At 41.8% G+C, this 17,054-nt stretch overlaps 1 protein-coding gene across 1 annotated transcript in view; it reads right to left on the reverse strand.

Moving 5' to 3' along the window:
• Positions 1–12,761: 12,761 nt before the first annotated feature.
• Positions 12,762–17,054, reverse strand: part of Msx (homeobox protein Msx) — a 28,730-nt gene continuing 24,437 nt past the window's right edge. The window contains exon 3 of the mRNA XM_011139950.2: positions 12,762–14,445. Coding sequence (XP_011138252.1) covers positions 14,200–14,445 — 246 coding nt within the window. The 3' untranslated portion in view covers positions 12,762–14,199. The remainder of the gene's footprint in view (positions 14,446–17,054) is intronic.

Here is a 17,054-nt window from a genome sequence, read left to right on the forward strand (position 1 = left end):
AACGCCAGCTGTCGCTCAGTACGTCAAACCGTTGATTTTTTTATCCAGTAAAAATGTCAAATTGATGACTCATTGTCCGTATTCACCTGATTTATCACCTAATGACTTCTTCTTGTTTCCAAACATCAAACATAAGATGCGTAGTGAGCGATTTGTGTCGCTTGAAACAGCTGTTGAAGCATTCCGAACACTGGTTTCTGAGGTTACAGCCTCAGAGTGGAAAAAATGCTTCGAAAATTGGTTCGAGCGTACGTAAAAGTATATCGATCTTAAAGGCGAATATTTTGAAAAACGATAAAGCCATTTACCGAATTTTACATGTTTTTTTTTTTCATATCGTTTGCAGAAACTTTTCCAGCAGTACCTCTTTAACCCTTACAGGTTACCACGGATGATGAAATTTCACCCCATGCGCGAAAATTTTGCTTTAATCTTATTGAATGTTAAATTGTCCGCCGCAAACGATAACTTTTCTACTTTTTATCCAATACTCAACAGTATTATAACAGTAAAATATTTTGTTGCATTTATTTGACTTTTTTCATCTCCAAAATGAAAAAGTATTAGAAATGTAAGTTAGTTTTAAGGGTGAGTTTTGCAAGAGATGGCATTAATATCAGTTTTGTCGAAGACATTCCAATCACAAATATTGATTCTTAAAGCTTTAATATTAATTAAGTGATATTTGGTCATTTGCTAACAATAGTAAAAATCGTGTTAGCACTTTCTTAAAAATGGAGCTTCCTAAATAGCACCTTCGACATGTGTTGCTTTTGTTTTTCAATCAGAAGAAATCGGCGACTGAAGATCATAGAATTCTGATAGAAATTTATGGTGATAATGCTCCATCAATTAAGACACGTGAATATTGATTGAAACGATTAAAAAATGGTGATTTCAATGTTAACGACAAAGGTCGCTCGGGACAATCAAAAAAGCTTGAAAATGCAGATTTAAAAGCATTATTGAACGAAAATTCAGCATAATCTACTTCAGAACTTGCCAGAGCATCAAATGTTGATCGTACAACAGTTACTAAACATTTACATAATATGGGAAAAATTCGCAAAGAATGAAAATGGGTTTCACATAAATTATTGGAAAGTGTCATTGCGAACTGGTTGAACATTTGTATTTCGTTGATCCCCAGACAAAAAATGAAGAGTTTTGTCGAATATCGAATTGTTACCGGGAATAAAAAGTGGATCTATTCCGATAATCCCAGACGAAAAATCATGGGTTGGTCCAAGTTAACCAGCAACATCCACTTCGAGACGCAATATTCACGGTTCAAAGGTATTGGCTGTGTATTTGGTGGCATTAAGAAGGTGTTGTATACTATAAACTGTTAAATCCGAATGAAATTGTCACCGCTGATCGTTATCGATAACAATTATACAAATCGAAGCGACCATTGGACCAAAGACGGTCACCAATTGCGAGTAAACGACGTAAAGTGATCCTTCTTCACGACAATGATCGACCTCATATTGCATCATCAGTGAAGCAAACGCTATTAGAGCTGGAATGGGAAGTCTTAACGCGCCTCGCGTATTCTCCAGACATTGCTCCATCTGATTATCACTTGTTTCGGTGGATGCAACATGCTCTAGAGCAGGGTTTCCCAATCTTTTTGTATTTCGCAACTCTAAAAATTTATTAATGAACCTTCGCACCCCATAGAAAAAAAATTATTCATACGTTTCATGGTAAAAATTAGTTGTTAGGGTTTTAAGGTAAGGAGTTAATTTATAATAATTTATTATTACATAGTATTGTTTTATAGAAATGAACCATCATTTTAATATTATAAAATTATTATCCATGGTATTTATTATCACTTGTACCGGTGGATGCAACATGCTCTAGAGCAGGGTTTTTTGTATTTCGTACCACTAGAAATTTGTTAATAAACCTTCATACCCCATACAAAAAAAGTATTCATATGTTTTATAGTAAAAATTAGTTGTTAAGGTTTTAAGGTAAGAAGTTTTAAGGTAAGAAGTATGTAAAAAATATATAATTTTAATATCTTTTTTAATTTAATGGTAAAAGTGCCGGATTATTCCAGAATTCATCTTAATCATTATTAATTACAATCACTTTTCCTTGCATCCCCAAAAATGTTTTTTCGCATCCCCAGGGAGTGCGAGCAACCCCTGGGGGTTGGGAACCCCTGCTCTGGAGGATATACACTTTCATAACTTCGAACAAGTGCGAAAATTTGTTGAAAATTGGATCAACTCCAAAGAAGAATCTCGTTACCGTCGCGGAATCCATCTCTTGTCAGAAAGATGGAAAGAACTTGTAGAGAGCCAAGGAATATATTTTGATTAAGGCATTCGTTTTCATCATATTCTTTAAATAAATCAGTTTTTGAGAAAAAAATCCCAAAACTAAATCTCACACCTAATATTATATATCGGGGCAAAATTTCCGCCATGACAGCATCAAGATGATTCTTTTTAGCTTTTAAACAGATCAAATAGACTAAATAAATCGCACAGCGTATCGAAGTGGTGTTAAATTATGCACGACGGGCGACACGCGAATTACCTCGTGAAATCGAGAGATCGTGTTGGTCGGCGCTGAGATGTCTCTTCGTCTGTCTTGTTCGCCACGTTTTCGCTGTAAAACGCATTAGGAATGTAAATCAGCCGTATCAAGCGGCTAAGTAACAGTCGAGCTCGCGAGAGAGCTCGGCTCGCTGACAAATTCGCGTTGAGTGCAACCGTCTAGATCGAAGCGGCCGGTCGAACCCTCGCGATACCTACGCGCTCGTGGAAACGGGTTAACGTCCGTGTTATTTTTGCTCGGAGCTGTCAACCCGGGAATCCTTGCGCTAACAAGGTGCCGCATCGGTCCAGTGTCCGAGTCCGTTTTTCTCAATGGCCCTTTGGCAAGTGGCGGGCGCTCAGTCCGTCGCTGCGAGGATCTAACGAGGGGCAAGCTTTTTGCGCATTAAAATATCGACTAATTGCCCCAGGATTCTGTCGGCGTTTTTGCTCGCCGCGTCGAGGACGTGATCCGCCGCTGAAATATTTACGAAATTTCCGATCGACGTGTATCGTCTCTCGCTTCGCCGTTTTTCCCCCCTTTTCCCGTCGCCTCTCCCGCCCGTCGTCGTGGGGCTCGGACTATTTTAACCGAGCGGTGATAATTGAAGAGAGGAACGAGTAAATCAGGACGCTCGACGTTGAAGCATTTTAACGAAACAGCGTGGAGCGAAAGGTCAATCCACGCGGAATAAAATATGAAGTTTCAACGAACACGTAAATGTCTTATTTAATCCTCGCTGCGGAGGAGAAGAAAAGAAGCGCGAATACAAATCCGCCAACAAATTCGAGACCGGCGATGGAGCGCTCGTAAATCACCGCGACGTTCTTCCTAATAAAATATGCATGAATACGCGGTATATAGATCTATTAGATAAATATACCGTATATAAATATGTTTATGGCGTCGCTACAAGCGTAATAATTAATTGCACTTCGGCTGATATATAAATCCGAAGGACGAGGGGAGACGACCGCGTGTCGGCTCCGACGGCCGCGAGAAATCGAAAAAGAGGCTCCCCCCTCATCTATATTCATAGGGAGCGAGTCCCGTTCGACAATTAATAGTAGCAACATTCTCCGCGCTGGAGACGAGTCTCTGGAAATAATGACGATCTCTTCGTTTTTCGTCGCGCGCGCCGAGGTGGGAATCGGCGAGGCCCGCTCGCTCGCTCGCTCACTCGGGCGAAATCGGCAGAAAAAACGAACGTTTACGCTCGACAATTCATAATGCGATGTCATTTCATCCTATTTACAAACCGGTCGTGCCGACTGTCCAGGCAGAAAGATATTAAAGTGATTTCCGTCCCGCCGCAGCCGCGCCGCGCCGCGCCGCGCTAATTGCTTCTGGAATACCGCTGGAACGGCGCTGGAACAGCTACTTAAACTCTAGTGCTGTCCGCCGTGCGACAATCGTCTCGCGCTCTCGCGGCCGGAAAAGTGTCGACGATCAAGCAAAGCTCTTATTATCTCATTATCGCGGCTCTCACACTCTCACGCCGGCCGGCCAACGACGGGCCGGTCGTAAACTTACGAGTGAAGCGAGTTATGAATTATCGCGACATCGAAAGGAGGAGGGGGGCGGAGGAGTGTTTTGCATTCTCCTGCTCTCTTCACGCGCTTCTCACACTGAGTTGGTGAGACGTCAAACATCTCAAAAAAAAAAATAATTTCAGAACAAGCAGAATCATCTAAATTTTAGAGAATTTTACTTTTATATATGGCCTCAAGAGGATTCCTCTACAATTAAGAGGAAAATATTATAAACACATTATTCTTAATGTTAGAGGAATTATATGTGTGTTATATGTATAATGCAAATCTTTTTTTTAATATCAATTTCCTCTTATATACAGATTATTTAATAACAAATTTTATTATCAAATAAAAGATTATTTAATAAAATTTTTAAAAGGATTATTATTTATTCTTACTGTATTTTATTCTTACTAGTTATATGTTCTTTTATAGAAAAAGAAGAGAAAATTATTATGAAACTGTCCGGAAAAAATTCTAGTTAAATTTTTTTTTACTTTCTGCTGGAAAAGTAAGAAGAAACATAAATTTGTAATTTTAAGTATTCTAAATGGCATTTAGAATGTGATGTGCAACGCGATGTGATAAATGGATATATGAGAGATGGATATATGAGAGATGGTATACTTACGCTGAAATATGGGCTAGTATGTCTTTAAGTTGATTTTCTCCAAAAATTCTTGAACTTCATGACGAAACAACTTTCATGACGAAACAACTGGGAGAAACAACGCAAACTGAATAACGATCTCTCTTCATTTTTCCTTTGCCCTAGACGTATAAAATAAATGTGGCGACGATTGTTATATGCACAGAGAGAATATCTCTATGTGAGTAGATGGAAGAGGAAAAATTCCAATAAGCGTTCTTCTTGATATAAGAGGAAATTAATTGATACAAGAGAATATCCTCTTGAAATAAGAGGAGTTAGAATAATATCTAATAAATTTTAGATAAATAATAAAATTTAGATAAATAAATTCACTTTAATCACTTTATCGAAAGAAGATCTCATATTCTAAGCGAAGTCTTTTACAGGAAAAGACTTCGCTTAGAATATGAGACTATATATGAAAAATCACTTTACAAATAGAATACTTTTTTTGGGTGAATTACGATTCGAAACAGTCCGGAAAATGTGTACACTGAGAAAAATTGACTTGAAATTTGGTATTCGTAACTACAATCGCATAATGAAAGAATTTATCGTCAACTATATTTTAATAAATGTTACTATAGTATTTATGATAAATAAATATAATAATTATTCTGCATGTGTTAATTATTGTCAATATGAAACAATTTTTCAAATGTTACTGTAATGTTAATGAAAATAATTGGACACGCATATTGCTGCTACAAATTTTTTATCAGGACAAGAAATATTTGGCGACGAAAATGATTATAATTTTAATAACATTAACCGTTTTTTCTTCTCAGTTTAGGAATTTAATTATTCTGCGTGTGTCAATTATTGTCAATATGGAACAATTTTTCAAATATTACCATAGTATTAATGAAAATAATCTGGCATGCATATGGCTACTACAAATTTCTTATCAATACGATAAGATATATTTGGCGGCAGAAAAATGGTTATAATTTTAATAAAATTGACCGGATTTTCTTTCAGTAGGAAAATACTAAGAGTCTCTCTAATTATGCTGTGTGTAAAGGCTATTATGTCGATTTGTGTGTAAACAAGAGCGCGTAATTTAGAAGGTACTTAATCCACGAAAAAGATCCGTCCATCAAAGCAGAGTTGGGACGCGGTTCGGTGAAAAAGGCGGACGAAATTACTTACGAATTTTAGTTACGACCCCGCAGCGCCGCTCGCGTGTTCACTCTATTGCTCGATACGTGTAAGAACGGCCATCAAGCTTGTTCCTAATTAGGAGCTTGATTCCGTACTTTGGAAGAGTCCGTCAAGAGAAAGAGAGAGAGAGAGAGAGAGAGAGAGAGAAAGAGAGACGCGCGTTTGCATCGCAGCCGCTACTTTCTTGCGGCCGCAGCGGATAACTTTCTCGCCGTAAACGCTCTCCGACGCCGTGATCGGCTTCGTAAATTTTCTACGAAGTCGGAAACGGGATTTCGTCTCGATTCATCTCGCCGGCAATTACCGGCAACGTCACATGACCCGCGCTGCCGCTTACCGATGCGCCCGATTTATGGCGGCCCGTGCGCGGCGACGCGTTTATTTCACTCCTCTACGATTTTATCGAGACACATCCTCCCGTGCACGCGCGCGACACCCGTAAAAGTGCACGAGCTGCGTATACGCATTCCGAGTGCGAGCGGTAAATTCGCTAAAAAATAACACTAAATTCGAAACCTGTGTACAAGGTAGCGGAAGACGCGTGACGACTTCAGGGGAAAGGAATGACGATAAAACGATCGTCGAGCGCGGTTCGTCTCTTTCAGAGAAGTCCACGTTTTATAAGCCCCCCACAGACACGCGGTATCTAAGACACACACAGTTTCATGTCTCGAATTTCCTCAATACAACATTGAATAATCATTATTTTCACCGCACTTACTGATTTTTGGAAATTTCAAAATCATCAAATTAACAAAAATCAGGGCGCCATTGGATATATTCTTGAGATTAAATAGAGCAAAAAAGTCTCGTATTATACTTTCTTCTGACAAATAGTTAGCGAGATATCGTAAGTTAAATATTGGAAAAGTTCTCAAGTTTTCCTTAAATATCTCAAAAAATATTAGGCAGATAAAAAAATATTTTAGACAAAAGTTGTTCAAATTAATTAATTAATAGAAAAAGACGGTGTAATAAAAGATTGGGGTTTCCATTTAAGATTTTTATGTTGATCTTGACTGGGCTTTTCAAAGTCATCCCAAGGTCAAATTCATAGCGTCAGTAAATAGATCCTTTGAAGCCCTATAATTCTTGTATGAAACATTTTTTTGCAAAACGTCACGTTTCCGAAATAACCGAGTGTCCCGACCTTTTTGTTACACTCTGTATAAGTAAAATAATTGATAACTCTTTATTATCAATAACGGAGAGTCTTCTTACCGGTGGTTCACCGTCGAGTGATTCATCGCCAGGAGAAAATTTTTTAAACCGCTTCCGTGCAGCCCGGTTTCTTCAGCACGTCTTCTCCAAGTGTTACTCGACCTGAGCTTCAGTTTATAAAGCCAACATGCTCGAATGATACTCGTTCCAACATTTTAAAAGGGTGAATAGTCACAAACCACATGCCACGAAGAAGCTCACCAATTAATCGACGCAAATCTGCGCTGTAAGATTCGGCAACTGATTGCATCGAGCTCAAGCAAAAATTGCACAAACTTTTTTAGTCAACTAATACATTTGCCGAGAAAATTTCACTTGTATCTCCCTCCGAGACACGTCGCGACCATTCGTACTAACAAGAAGCCACGCCTGTTGGAGGTTTCTGCTCATCGTCGCGCGGCCGTAACACTTCCGGCACTTGCAACGTTTCCCACTTATTTGCGCGCGAATTTGCGATCAGAAGTCGCGGACGAGAATATAATTTGCTTTGCGTTTCGCTAGGTCGTCTCCGTTTCTAGTTCTCTCTGACCGCAGTTACGATTACGAGCGGCCGGTACGTACATCGGTTGAAACAGTGGCAGCTCTCCAATTAGGACGAGGCTCCTGTCCTTAAATAATGCCACTGGGGCCTCCTTTTCTCTCTTTCTTTCCGCCGCACGCGGATTGACTTTCCATGGCGCGTCCTCGTCTTTCCCTTGTATAAATTAGTCCCAGTCGCCACATAATGGCGTGTCGATGCGCTACTGTCCCCCGGACAGTTAGCCCCCCCTCCCCCGCCGCGTCCCTCCTTTTTACTTCTACCCTTTCAGTTTTTTCTTAATTTGCCTTTTCTCTCGTCTGCTAATACCTCCTGCTTCCTCTCTGTCTCTCCTCCGCTCCATTCGCTCAGCGTCCATTCGCATCCCCCCTCGGTGTATCTGGTCTTTTTTCTGCCGCTCATTCATCTCTCTTCCTCTCTAGGTCCCTCTCCGATCCTCAGCCGGCACCATCCTCCCGCTTTCTTCATCGTCCGCCGCTCGTCAGACCGGCCGCTTAATTTACGACCAATTAATTTGGATAAACTGAATGAGTGGAGCCCTGCTTTCGATGCACGCGTTAACCGTGAATATTTCCCCCCTGCCGCCTCCTCCTCTCTCTCTTTCTCTCTCGCTCGGGCGGAGCCTTCCGGCCTTCCACCTTGTTCGCCACGTATGCGTCTCCGCGCGCCGGCTCGTTTCGAGTCTCCTCTACGGGCGCCTCTGACTCTGTAACGCCTGCGAAGTTATGAAAAAAGAAAAGACGCAGCGCGCAGCGTTCTCTTTTATTATCGAGTGAGAGTGAGGGCCACGAAACCGCGAAAACGTACACGCGCGATCAAAGGGCGAGCGCCCTCCGTCGCACTTCATCTTTTCCCCTCCCCTCGTTCATTCTTCACGGTCTTCACTTTGTGAAATTCCTCGTGCCTTTGTGTCTAACGTATAGATACTGATTATATTATTATTATTATTATTATTATATTATTTAATTTAAATATCAATCATTTTACTATTATTATTATTACAATATATTATTTATTACTATAAGTAAATTAATTATATTATTTATATTATTAGATGTATAAATTATTATTACTGGATAAACTTCTAAAAACCACTTACGCCCCATTGCTACCAATTTTAACTAAAATACATCCAAACGATGTCAAAAAAAGTCCCCAAAAGGATTTTTATTGGAAAATAGGTTTAATGAAAAAAATATTTAAATAATATTATATATCACTGTTATTATTGTACTACTTTGCCAGATAAAATTAAATAAAAATTTATCTAAGATATTCTTTTTTTTTAATAATAAATAAATGTCTATTAAATTCCTGCCTTAATGAGTTAAATTAATGAGTCTATGGTGTATTAAAATAATCTAACCTAACCTAACTTGTATCACAGCGATAAATATAAGATTCATATATTTATATCGCTTATAATGCACAAAAATCATCGATGACTTACAGTCGTAAACTTTCTATTCAGATCCTGTAAACAAATATACAATCACTGCACGTAGACTTATCTGAGGAAGTAAGCTGACGTTATAACAGCAATATATAATGTTATTTAAATATTTTTAGTAGAGGAGAAGGTAGTATTGTGGCTCTCTATTCACGTTTTGTACAATAACTTTGTCAATAATCAATATTTGAAAATGATAACTGAGTGATTACATTTATCACAGTGTTGTTTAATCGATTATAGACTCAAATTTACGTAATGTTCATTACTTGGGAGGTTACTTATAAAAATGTGGCAACATAGCATAATGGGTCAACGAGAAAGTGGGGTGGTGTAATGTCGCCTCCCACTAAAACTGATACAAAAAATTAATTTTGTTTAAAATAACACAAAGTGTTTAGTAACGAAATTATACATTTATTCAAATTGATCTTAGAAGGAGAATAATAATGAATATAATTGAATGCTAAAATGTATCGTGTAAAACATTTCGAAATGCTCGAAAGTAAAAATGCGTTATTAAAAGTGCTAGCTATTGCGTATTGATATATTAACGCCACTGCGCTAACTACTAAACAAATGATTCCATAAGTAATAACTGGAATTCGCTACCTAATAACGGAGACATTGAGAATGGCCATAATACCGCTTTCTCCTCTATTAAACTTCTTTCGCGGTGAAAATCTACTCAAGGGCACTCGTCTGAAATCATATCGAATATTTTTTTCAAAATTCAGGGCAATATAGCGTGGATGGTTTTCGGAAGCCCTTATTATTAATATTGTTATTATTTGGCGAGAAGTGGAGCAAAGTTGCACAGAGTCGACGGCGAGGATTGCAAATAGCAAACATCAGCATTCGAGCTCGGCTCGGGGAGTTTTCCGGCGGTCGACTCTTGTGGGATTCTTCTGCGGGGTCACCTCGTAGGCGGCGAGCTGCTCAGGAACGCCATTGTGCCCCGCTAATTAAGACACGGGGCGTTGTTCCTGCCGCGCGCTCGTGCGCGCTTTATGGATCGCGTTGTTAACGGCGTTACTACTCGCGAGACGAGGTGCCTTTACAGCAGAACAGCCCGGCGAGCCGTCCTCCGGTGTCGTCGACGGGGCCTGCTTGGTATTCCGCTCCGGTCCCGGGGCATAATTGGACGCCAACTGGCGACGCGCTCCTCCGGGTATCGCGAAGACAAGAAATTATTCTTTAATTAATTGTCAGCGCTCAATGTGGCCGCATGCGTAGGATCGGCCGGCCTGGCACATAAATTTCATCTATATGGGAGCGCCGACTGAGGTCGTGCCGTAACGGCGGCGGCCGGGAGAGGCTTTAGGGAACGCGGCGGGGGAGGGGGGGGGGTTCGTTCCGAACGGCTTCCGATGTATACGCGAATATCTGGCGCCTGTTTGCGAGGCCTTTAACGGCCACGCGAATCGTCGCTCTGCAAGGATCTTTCCTCGCGCTTCGCTATTGGCGGCCTCGCGTCCTTTGGCAGTGTCCGCGAGGACTCTCCTCGGCCGGTCCGTTTTCGGAAATTTCAGGCTCACTTGGGAAGCCGCAAATTTGCGAAGCCGAATACTCTCATCGTTCGTTGGTTCAGATTGAAAGGATATACCGCGACGAAGGCTGCTTTCTCTTTCTCTCTGTCTCTCTCTCTCTCTCTCTCTCTCTCTCTCTCTCTCTCTCTCTCATCTCCGATTTCACTAACGTATTTCCCCCCGCTAATTCGTCTCACCATCGCGACCGCGCACTTTGGTACCTCGCGAATTTTTACCTGCGAATTTTTCCCCGCCACGAAAATAACGACACCGCGGGACGGCTTCGTCGGGATAAATCGAACGTTGATCACTAACAATCGCATCACGGTGGAAACGTCACTCGTTCGCCCGAGATGCGAGAATGACGCGGCGATTACGGCGAAGATTACGTCGCGAGACCATCTCTCTCTTGATCCCTCTGTCTTTCTCGCAGCGAAGAAACGAGCTGCAGGCGCCTATGGCCACACACCGCAAAGCGAGACAGGTGCACGTACAAATATGATAACGACAAACGAGAGAGCGCCGTAGATACGTGTCGGTGTTCGCTCCGAATATATATTTTATAATTAGCCACGGCTTGCCCCCCTCCATCTCCTCTCTCTCTCTCTCTCTCTCTCTCTCTCTCTCTCTCTCTCTCTCTCTCTTTCTCTCTCTCTCGCTCTCTCTCTCTCTCTCTCTCTCTGCTCGATAAATCAGCGCGCCGCCCCGGCTTAAGACTTAATTAAAAATTTAGTCAAAAACCAATTAGCAGCCACGGCGGATTAACATATTTCTAATTATCTGGCGAACACTTTCGGCCGCCTTATACCACCGGATCGACTACTTGCCATATATGAAGCCGCTCGCCGATGACTGTGCGATACATTCGATTGCGCCGGGCAACCCCCCTGTGGGTCCCCCCTCCTCCTCTCTCTTCGTCCTGATTCTATATGATGCCTTATTTGGGGAGAGGGTTACGCCCGCGATCAATTGGGTCACGGTATTATTTGCAAATTTACGGAGGGCCGCCGTCGAGAGCGACCGCTCACTGCGTTAACGTTAACCCTTTGCTGCATAGTGGTCCTCCCAGAGTGCCACCTATCATCCAAGCTTGTTTTTCCAATGATTTAAATTTTTCACATATTTCTTTAGCATATTTGCTACTGGGCTACTAAAATGTTCCTCCAACTAATACATCAACTTTTAGCGCCATTTCAAATAAGTAATTTGTTATTAATACACAGAGAGAACGATTTAATTGAATTTAACAAATGCTTATTTGGAATAGTCCGAATAAATTTTTTGATTGATCGAACGAAGTTTTGTTTGACGCAACAAAAATATTTTGTCGCAGCTTAGTTCCAACGAAATGTTTTTGTTGCGTCAAACAAAATTTTGTTCGATCAATCAAAAAATTTATTTCGACTATTCCAAATAAGCATTTGTTAGATTCAACTAAATCGTTCTCTCTGTGCATAAGCATATACTTGCTTTGCTTGAAACTTGTTATTCGGGGGTTTTTAAAGTCGCTACGAATACGAATCCGGTATGAAAAATAAAAATTCAAAATGACAGATCTTATATGGCAAACATAATTATAGAAATGAAACAATTCAATTTGAAAATGTTAATGTCAACCAAACCCTGCCGTACACATCCGTCATAGCTCTGGCATTTCGAATTTTCGATGACGAATTTGTAATTAGCAACCACGAAAATAACCCTTAAATAACAAATTTCAAGCGAATTCGATTGATTTTGAAAATTCCACCCGCCATATTGGATCCGCCAGTTCGAATTTCGTATTTTTCATATCGGATTTGTATTCAGCGACCCTAAAAATTCCCGAGTAACAAGTTTCACAAAATTATATTCATTAGAAAAAAACGTGCAACAAAGGGTTAATCCTCTTTAGCCGGTGTCTCGGGGAAAGTTATTGCTTCCCCTCCCCTATTTTTCTTTTTTTTCTTTTTGGAACGATCCACCGCCGCATGATTGGTACGAGCGCGTCGGGGGGTTGAAAAGATCGACGGGACTGGTAAATACTGAAATCATTTTTATTTCGCTATAATATATATATATATATATATATATTAAATATATATATATTATATATATATATATATATATACTTCCATGGATAAATTATCATCTTACATTTATACAGGGCGCGTAGGTACGTTGAGAACCTCGCCGTATTCGTATTAGCTTCGACTGCCTACGAACGATTCCGTTTTTCTCCTTCTCTCTCTCTCTCTCTCTCTCTCTCTCTTTCTCGCTCGTTACAAGCTGACACGTAATTTACACGCACTCCCGCCTCGTTTGCGCCGCGCGCGGAGAATTCGGCAAGTCTGAAGGGACGCCCGGGCCGAGTGAGTTACGGAATACGCTTCGAGAGGAAGACCAGAGCAGAGCTCGTCCTTTTCGCGCACGACGACCACTGAAGGAACGCTCGACATTACTCGGCCGAATCTCACTGCGCGATTTACCTTCCGCCTCGAAAGAATCAAAATGATATTTTCGGGGAACACAAACGCGATCATCTCTCGATTTAGCAGCCGGACAATTGTTCCCAGGGGAAACGACTATTTTCCTACATTCTTCCGACGTCCGCGTTCTCCTCCGGCCGGTCCGTATTGAAAATAAATCCGGGAGCGGAGACTCCCTCTTTCGTGCCGGGTCTCCCCGACTCCTTCAGATCGACACCCTCGAGCACACTCGCCGCCCCCTCGCGATTCCTCCTGACCGCCGTCGGTCGAACTGCAACGTCCTGTACATGTGTGTATATACATACGTACACCCATAATTACCGTACGAACGCGTACCTTATTTACACTATGTACATTTCTATGTGTTCTCTTGAGATCAAAGCGTCGGGAGCGCCCGCCGCAGGCGCCGACACGTGTCCTTCCGTGTCCTTTCGGGAAAGTTATGACGATGCTCCTAGAGTTACAGATCTCCGATAGCTCCTCCTCAGGATCCTCCTGCCCTCCAACCGTGTTGGAATTTCGATTATCCGTACATCGCGGGCGATAAGGCGTCCGGGTTAACGCGCGAGCCGAGCCGTTTCCCAGCCGTTTCCAGCCAATTTCGACTCTTTCAACGCTAAACGGCGGATTCCAATTCCTCGGCGATCCCGTGGAAGACCCGACAACCGGTCGGAGGTTGGACTAATAAGAGCGGACAATCCTCTCTTCGAAATAGAAATAAGAAGGTCACTCGCGGGGATAACTATCGCCTCAACTGTGCGCGGTGTGGCTTATGGATCGCGTCCTCTTCAGCAGGACCTTGGACCTCGAAGCTGCCTCGACCTTCGAAACTTGGGCTTTCTTCTCGTAAGTTCCCGAATCCTCGAGTCCTCCGGTCGTATCCTTGGCTCCTCCTTAACGCCTCCTGAAGTTTCGCTCGCTAGCTCTTCAAGTCCCTCTCGAGCCACCGAGACCACCTCGATCTCCTCTCTCGGATTCTCTCGGATTGCTCCTGCGGGCTCACGAACCCCGCATCAACAGAGTCTGGCTCGGCAAACGGCTAGCCGGCTCGTCACGCGACGACGTCGATGATGTCTCGTGTCATTATTAAGGCCGGTGTCCAGGCGGCCCCATGAACATGGCCGCCGCCGCCGCGGCGTGAGTGTGCCTGGCCATGGCGGCCGCGATGAAGGGCGGCACCCCCGGGGTGCCGGGCGGACCCACTCCGGAGAACATGAGTCCTGAGCCAAAACTCGGGTGCAGCAACGGTCTCGCGGACAGTCGCAGCTTCTCTATCTCCGCCTCCTGCAGCCGCTTCGCCTTGGCCCGTCGGTTTTGAAACCAGATCTTCACCTGGAACACAAGGCCGATGTGACGGGTCAGGTCGACAGTAGCGATCATCGCTACTTCCCCTCTCCCTCCATCCCCGCAGCGCGATTGCACGCTTCCCTCACAGCACGTCGTTCGGTGAACCCAGCTCGACTCGAAGAGTCAAGCAGGGTCTACAACAAAAGTCGTAAAGTCCTAAAGTTGCAAAGTAAGAAAATTGACCAATCGCAGTCAATTATTCTCCTTGCAATCGAAGAATGATCAATTGTGACTGGCCAATTTTTTTACGACCTTGCGACTTTTAGGATTTTACGACTTCTATTGTAGATCCCGTTTTAAGATTCATGAAATCCCGCCGACGCGCCAATTATATCCCGTAACAGCGGCCGTTTAACGAATATTGCGCAACCGTATTCCGTCACCGTCGGCCGTCGACGTCGTGTTAAAGGTCACTCTACAATATGTGTTGTAAGCTGTAAGCTGTAAGAACTGACCAATTATAGCCGATTATTTTTGTAATAATCGACTGTGATTTACCAATTCTTACGGCTTACAACTTACGACACGTATTGTAGAATGACCTTAAACGCCGAACGTGGATTTACCATCGGCAAACATGAGCGCGACATCGTCGATTCACGTAGCGCGCGCCTGCGCGCCGAGAAGGCGCGGCAAATAAAAACAATCGTGCGTGCGTGCATGATTTTAGCGTGTCATTAGGCTCGCGTTAGTGCGGTGCGTTGACGTACGCGATGAGGATTATCGACGTGTCGAGAGAGCCGGCGAGATAACGGGTCTGCTTAGCGCGCGGCCGGACTAAACGCTAAATCGCGTTTAATTGTTATTTGCACAGTCGTTCGCGAATTCCGCCGCTTGCGCAGCTGTCACTCTGAATCGCTGGCTAATTTGCGACGCTTGGCGCTTCGGCCGCGAGGAGGAGCTGCTGCCGGGTGCTCGTGTTACGAAATCGCTCCGGCCCGATAGAGTTTTTAATCGGCTTAGTCTCGGTCTATAATAGGTAATTTAAGCTTTAAGCTATAAGAAATTAACCAATTACAGTTGAATGTAAGGAAAATAATCGATTGCCGTTGGTTAATTTTTTATGGTTTAAAGCTTAAATCACCATTGCAGACTCGGTCTAAGTTAGACCCGAGTTTGACTCGGGGTAAGATTTATTACTTTCAGGTCTGCCATTTTTAATCCGTCATTTTGAATTTTGCAACAATAACCTCAAATTTGAAATCAGCACATTGAAAAACTATTATGAAACATAAAAGTAAATATTTTCCTCCGCAGAAAAAATTGAACCATTTTGATACCAATTTCTGCCAATAAATAGAACCGCAAGAGGGTTAACGAGCAGTTGTTTCGAAAATGCGCGCGCATGACCACCTCGATATGCGGTGATTATCATGATGCTCTCTACGCGCGACGCCAATCGCCGCGGTCCTCTGTTGGGTATTTCGATGAATTTTGAGGGTTGAACGATGAATGGATATTTTGTTTGTTCTTATTATTATTTTAATTATTTCGATGGGATATTATTTTAATTATTTCGATTTTCCACCGTGCTTGCTACAACCTTTTTCATCTTTCTGGCAATAAGCGAAAAATCATTATATATGATTATATACAAATATATCTCTATATGGCCATGTACAGGGTGTGTCAAAAGGTAAGATCAACCAACTAGAAAGTGAAAGAAAAGCTCGAGTAGAATACATAATGTATGTAAACTTTTTTTGTATTTTCTGTTTATACGGGTGTATAGAAAATGTTGAGAACTCTTAATATGTCGAAAAATAAGTATTTCCGAAGAAAATGTTCCGTGCAAAAGGTGTGTATGATTTGAAGCGACGCATTACACAACAAAAGTAGTATAACCTGGAGTGACGTTTACGAGATCACAAAAAGATTTAAAATTTCAGTCATCTTTATATAACTTTGACAAGACTATTCAAGGTCATATTTTACTATGTAATGTATCATCTAAAACCCTACAACTTTTGCATGATGAATATTTTTTTTGGAAATATAAATGATAAATATTCGGTTAAAAATTCGAAAATATAAAAAAATTTAAATAAAAGTCTATACATGTTGTATATTCTATTGAAGCTTCTTTTTTATCTTCTCGTTGATTGACCTTATATAACTTGTATAAACATACGTAATTGTCTACTTGCACTGAAGAAATGATGTTGTACAAATACAATGAAACTGCTCGTGTTTTCGGCAGTCCGTGATGTAGACATATAATTCTTCTTTTCTTCGTTTAACAGCGTTTTTCAATGTGAACGTGCATAATTTGATGTAATTATAAAGATGATCATATAGAGAATAAATTCATACATGGACCACATATATGATATATAATTTATATACAGAGTGCTTTAGAAATTGTTGGCCAAATTTTAAGAGCATATTCCACTCATTGTAAGGATGAAAAAAAGTCACGTAAACATTCGGAAATGCTTCCTTTCCAAGTTATAAACATTTCTTATTTACTTACAGGCTTTAACATTTGAACTGCAAGAACATTTCATTACATAAATTGCTGGAAATGATTTCCTCCCGCATTGATGCATGCCTCGCATCGATGTCGCATGGATTGTCGAAGACGTTCAAAAATT

The sequence above is a fragment of the Harpegnathos saltator genome, unplaced genomic scaffold, assembly GCF_003227715.2.
Source record: "Harpegnathos saltator strain DR-91 unplaced genomic scaffold, Hsal_v8.6 scaffold182, whole genome shotgun sequence".
NCBI lineage: Eukaryota > Metazoa > Arthropoda > Insecta > Hymenoptera > Formicidae > Harpegnathos > Harpegnathos saltator.